Below are 5,907 nucleotides of genomic sequence, written 5' to 3' on the forward strand. Positions count from 1 at the left end.
AGAGAGAGAGAGAGAGAGAGAGAGAGAGAGAGAGAGAGAGAGAGAGAGAGATGAGTCTATATCCTTGCCCATGCAGTGAGAATGAATAATTTATCATCAGCTGTTTTCTACAGTACTCTACTCACCGTTCTTTTCCCTGTCCGGGGTCTGCTGTCGTGGGCGCTGAGCTATTGCAGTTACTCTGGTCAGTGTCCTCGTTTTCCACTTTGATCTCTTGGTCTGCACAGGGCGGTGCATAAATCATGTTGCAGCTCTCCAGACTTTTTTGGTGAACAATAAGATCCAACGCCCCAGTTATTTCTGAACCACACCTGTGGCAATCGAACACATCTTCTTGATTATGGTTCAGCTCCATATGGCGAAGCAGCTCGGCTGAATCAGTTGAAGTAAAAGAACACTTCCAACCACCAGAAAATTTACCACCACAGACAAACTGGCAGCAGGAATTAAGGTGCATAGCGTTCAGGTGACGAAACAGACTGAGCTTTCTTATGCTCTTGGAGCATAGTGCACACACTATGCTTTCTATTTCACCGTGGTTTTCATTCAAATGCGCCAACAGGCAAAATTCTGTGTCACAGGAAATCGCACAAACAGGACAGCTGAACTGAGCGAATAAACCATGTTTGGAGTCTTTTGGTTTGCCTTGGTTTCCATCATATTCCCAAGAGAAAACGACAGACGTATTCTTCATCATTTCCATACCGCATAAAAGGTTGTCCTGTGCGTTTGAGACAGAGTCCAATACTGTAGCCGGAGGATTGTGACCAATACTTTTGGTGTTGTGAACAATACTTTTGGTGTTGATGGGGTTTTCTCTAACGCATGAAAAGCCTGAAAAATCACGAGTATCTTGGCAATCTATGGTTTTACTTTCAGGAGGAACCACCGACACATGGTTGTGCCGTCCTAAATCGCCAGCAACATTGTTCTTACAGTCTAGTTTTTTTGCATGTTTATTTTTTGCCAATTCCTTGCCCAATACACAGACGCCTCGCTTCTTGGTCCGGTTTTCAAGTTGCAGTGTACCCAAGACGGATTTCCCCTGCTTTTGAGATGGCACTTCTCGCAAGGTCTCCTCTGGTTTTACTTCACAGGAACGCCCTAAAGAGTGCTGGCGTCTGGCTCCGTCTAAAGCAATTGCATCAATACCAAAAGTTTGCTTCTGAACGGCTGCAGATTCAGTTAGAACATCGGAGGTAGTGGGTCCTGATGCTTTAACAGAGGTGACTTCATATCTGCGTTCGTCATTTGTTGTGAGATAAATAGAGGGTTGGAGACTTTGAGTAGATATAGGTTGTTTTTGGATTTTCTGTGACAGAAAAATTGTGGGACTCTCGTTTCGCTGTCTTTGAACCGACTGGTCTTTCCGAATCTGTTGAAGTTCTTCTTGCAATGTCTTTTGGACGTTGAGTACACGCTGACGGCTATCTAGCACTGGCAGAGGCCCTTGCGGGTGTGCTTGGGATATGATCGGGCATGGCTGTGCCTTCTCAATCACAGTCTGAGGCAAATGTGCGACGGCAAACCTCGGTTGTGCTATGTCTTTTGCTTGCGGCTGTTGTAGTTTCGCTGGCGCAAGATCCACAGAACATACCTTTTTTCGGTTCTCATATTTTGGTGGGTGACAACCACCTACTGAAGATTTCTGAGGAACAAAACTGATCTGCTGGTCTTTGCAATAAGGTGTGGGGTACGGGACAGTCGTTTGTGTTCTGTGACTATCTTTTTCAGAGCGGGGAGAAAATGGTGCCAGGAATCGTCTTGAAGGTGGCACATCTCGAGTAGGAAAAGTTTGAGGATCTTTGCAAGTCTGTTGAGGGGGTAATAAGCCTGATTTCATTTGGTTTGGGTGATATGCTGACTGATAATCTTTAGAGTTAAAGCCATGGCGGTTCATGCTGTTTGGGTGAGACGTCCCCGTGTACCATGTTGATGAAAGACGTAGGTGGTCTATATGGCATTCATGAGAAGCAACGATGTGTCCCTGAAAGTGCTCAGAATAGGAGTTTTGATAGTTGCCTGTAGGCCATCTCGCAGAAGACGGATCTCGGACATGTGTGTAAAATTGTTCCGGATATGGCTCTGGAAAACTGCTTGTCGGCAATCTAGGGGGAAAAGAAGATGAATCAAGTGGGTGGCTTGTGTGGTATTCAGAAGCACGGGTGTGTCTGTCAAACTGTTTCGGAAAATGTATGTGGTATTCAGAAGCACGGCTCTGTCTATCAAACTGTTCCGGATAATTTGAGTGGTATTCAGAAGCACGGCTGTGTTTGTCAGACTGTTCCGGATATGGTTCTGGAAAGCTGTTTGTGGGCCATCTATCACAGAACAAAGATGAATCAAGTGGGTGGTCTACATAGCTTTGAGAAGGACGGGTGAGTCTGTCAAACTGTTCGGGATAAGGCGCTTGAAAGTTGTTTGTTCGTCTAACGACGTGAGCAGGAGGATACGGTGGCGGGGCCCTGTCTTTTGATAAACCAGGCGGCACTTGAGAAAACGGGACTTGCATCCCGGAGGAAGTCCCTCTCTCCCAGGCCATCTGCATCATTTCTGTAAGTATGAGAGCAACAAGGTGGACAGGTGGACACTAGACGTCAGGTCACGTGCAGTCCTCACGAACTGGTACAAGGCAAACCATTCATAGAACCTGGCTGAATGATAGATGACAGCAGCTTCCTTGGGAAGAAATCTGGGAAAATGAAAGTTTGAAGAAATGTTTAATGCTGTTAATTTGCCCGCTCAACAGAGGAATAAAAGAAAGCGGCATTTGGTTGGTGAAAAGAGAAGGAAATCCACACAATATAGGTCAGCTGGATATAATGTTCAATTGGAGCCTTGTTTTTGGAGTCACTTTAAAAAAAAAAAAAATCTTGTCTGGGTAGTAAAAGATGACCGAACGTGATAGTGTGTAGTTTGGATTTTTTTGTAGATTGTAAAGTTTGGTCGAAAATGTATAAAATTTTGTTTGTTATATATCTAAATATTATGACCAATGTGGTAAAGTGGGGTGGTTCGAATTGTATTCTAGTTAAGGAGGGTTGAAAATGGAAGTGTAGACTTAGAATTCCTGGTAGTAAAGGACCAGAAAAAGTAAACGGATGGCGAGCTTGAACAATGATAAAAATAGGAACATGGAATGTCAGCGGCCTTGGAGACAAAGAACCATATATACAGTGAGTTTCATGGCAGGAAAGAAAATAGTAAATAGCAATCATGGGCTATTCAGACATAAGGAAGAGAGGCATACACAGCAAGCTGACCCATAAAGCCTGCCTCCTGATCTGGAGCGGAACATCTGAACATGAGAGAGCCAAACATGGTGTAGCTTTCATCATACACCCAGCCAAAATGGATACAATCTACGAGATAAAATCTCATGTGAAATCAACCAGATCTCAGAGAGAAGAAAGCGCATAAAAGTCATAGAGGGTGGCAAAACAACAACGTACATCCAAACATACGCTCCTTGCAACAACAACTATACAGAAGAAGATAGACAGCCATGTTTTCAAGACCCGAGTGACCACGGTAACACCATCAAAAACAAAGAAGATATCATGTATTTATCTTGGGAGATCTAAATGGCAGAGTTGGACAAAGAAGAACACCCAGGGAAGAGTACTTGGGACGCCACAGAGATAAAAACACAGACTGCAACAGCAATGGGGAAATAATAAAAAACCTAAGCGCTGAGTACGACATGATGATTACGAACACATTTTCCAGCACAGATCAAGCCAAATCAAGAGATGGTACTGATGGAATGACCTGAACCAAGCATCACAAATTGATTTCATCCGGATGAGCTGAAAACATAGACATACAACCAAAAATTCGAGAGCGGTCCCAAACTACATCATCGACACGGACCACAGAGGTGAGATACTTACTCTCACAACCGGCAAAAGCAAACAAAGAAGAACAGGGGAAAAACCACGACCAACCTAAAAAAATTGGAAGAACCAGACATCAAGAAGGCAATCGAGGATGGCATTACCAAAACAAAAAGTACAATAAGCTATCGCCGGAGATCAAAGACGTAGAAGAAGAATGTCAAATATTTTATTTAAAAATCCCAGTCAGAAATACTGAAAAACAGTCGTGGCACCAAACAAATTATAGGCAGAAACAAAGGAGGAACAACAAACTAGAGGAATTACGAAACCAAAGAAGCAACTAAATTAAAAAGAGTGCATTCAAGAAATGGCAGAAGTCAAAGACCGAAGAGGACCATAATATAGAATACAGAAAAGCGAAACAAAAGCCCAAAAAGAACCATTCAAAACTGCTAAAGAAAATGCATGGAAAATGTATGGCGAGAAACTGACCAAACTCTGCAAAGAAAATCCTGAAGAGTTTTATAAAAGTGTGAGCAGCATGCGGGAAAGGAAAGACCCATACAACCCGACATGCATTATAAACGATCAAGAGGGCAATGCAATTCTCAGCAAGTATGCCATCAAGAAAAGATAGGAAAAATACTTCTTACAACTATTCAACCCAGACGCTTGCCACGGACAACAAGAAGAAATCCAACCATCATGTGGAGAGCAAACAAAACCACACATACTTTTCAGATAAATTAATTAAAATGGCACTCAAAACTGGCTCCCAGAACAAAGCCCCGGGACCAGATGACATCACAGTGGAAGCCATCAGAGCTTATGGAAACACCGGTGTACTGTGGCTGAGGCGATTTTTTTTTATAGAGCCTGAGAACAAACAGAAATACCCAGAAGACTGGCAGAAAGCTATAGTGGTCCAATTATGGAAAAAGAAAGGCAACATGCGCGATTGCACAACGTACAGGGATAACATATGCTAAGATATTAGAGCAGCGGACAGCGGATAAGATCTATTGTACAGAGAAATCTGAGCGAAGCTCAGTTTAGATCCCGAAAGGGAAGACGAAGCATGGATGCTGTATTTGCATTACGACATCTATGCAAGAAAACCATTGAACACAAAAAAGAAGCCAACATCGCTTTTATAGAGCAGGAGAAGGCTTTTGACAGAGTAAACCATGCACAACTCTGGAAGGAAGAAAAGTATGGCGTCGGGGGACAACTGTTAGATGGTCAGAGTTCTATAAATACCAACAGCAGAAGCTCAGTAAGAACGAAGGAAAGCAATACAAACTGGTTCAAAGTAGGCTCTGGAGTACGACAGGGATGCTTTGTATCTGCCCTTTTGTTTATAATATATATGTATATATATGGACACAATAATGCAAAAGGCGGACCAACTGACAGAAGGCCAAAAAGAATTTCTATTCGCAGACGACCAATATCTAATTCATTCAAACCAACAAAGCCTCCAAAATCTTCCTACCGAACTGAACAACAGCTGCAAGAAATTTAAAATGAAATAAGCACATCAAAAACAAAAGTTACGAAAGTGAGTCAAAACCATAGCCTCCTTAACATCCATGTCAATAGTAAACAGCTGAAACAGGTGAAGGAATTTAAATATCTTGGCAGCACTTTTTTTTAAAAACGGGTCCATAGACAGAGATATAAAAATGCGAACTCAAAAAGGCAACGCAGTCACCTACCAGCTCGCACCCCTCCTACCTTATCCAAACATCTTCATGAACACATAGACACAAAGAGACAGCTTATCACTTCAATATTCATACCAACATTATGCTACCAGTGCTCTCAGTATTACATTGCGTTGTTTGTTAAAACAATGCCTCCCAAAGTGTATTTTCGTTGTTTTGAAATTTAAAAAGGCACACACAGCGACCTCCATACTTTACTGAGAGAATAATCAGTGATTCGTCAATCTTATGTCACCGATATCACGAAAGCGGTGTTACAAAAACAATACGAGTTGCAGAGGTGGTACGCTCCATCTTAGGCTACGAAAGCCACACACACACACACACACACACACACACAC

General features: G+C 42.6%; 1 protein-coding gene across 1 annotated transcript in view; it reads right to left on the bottom strand.

Moving 5' to 3' along the window:
* Nucleotides 1-121: 121 nt before the first annotated feature.
* LOC106011813 overlaps nucleotides 122-5,907 on the bottom strand; it is a 36,857-nt gene continuing 31,071 nt past the window's right edge. The window contains exon 2 of the mRNA XM_013082786.2: nucleotides 122-2,692. Within this exon, the coding sequence (XP_012938240.1) occupies nucleotides 122-2,551 (2,430 nt within the window). The 5' untranslated portion in view covers nucleotides 2,552-2,692. The remainder of the gene's footprint in view (nucleotides 2,693-5,907) is intronic.

This window comes from Aplysia californica, unplaced genomic scaffold (genome assembly GCF_000002075.1).
Source record: "Aplysia californica isolate F4 #8 unplaced genomic scaffold, AplCal3.0 scaffold00194, whole genome shotgun sequence".
NCBI lineage: Eukaryota > Metazoa > Mollusca > Gastropoda > Aplysiida > Aplysiidae > Aplysia > Aplysia californica.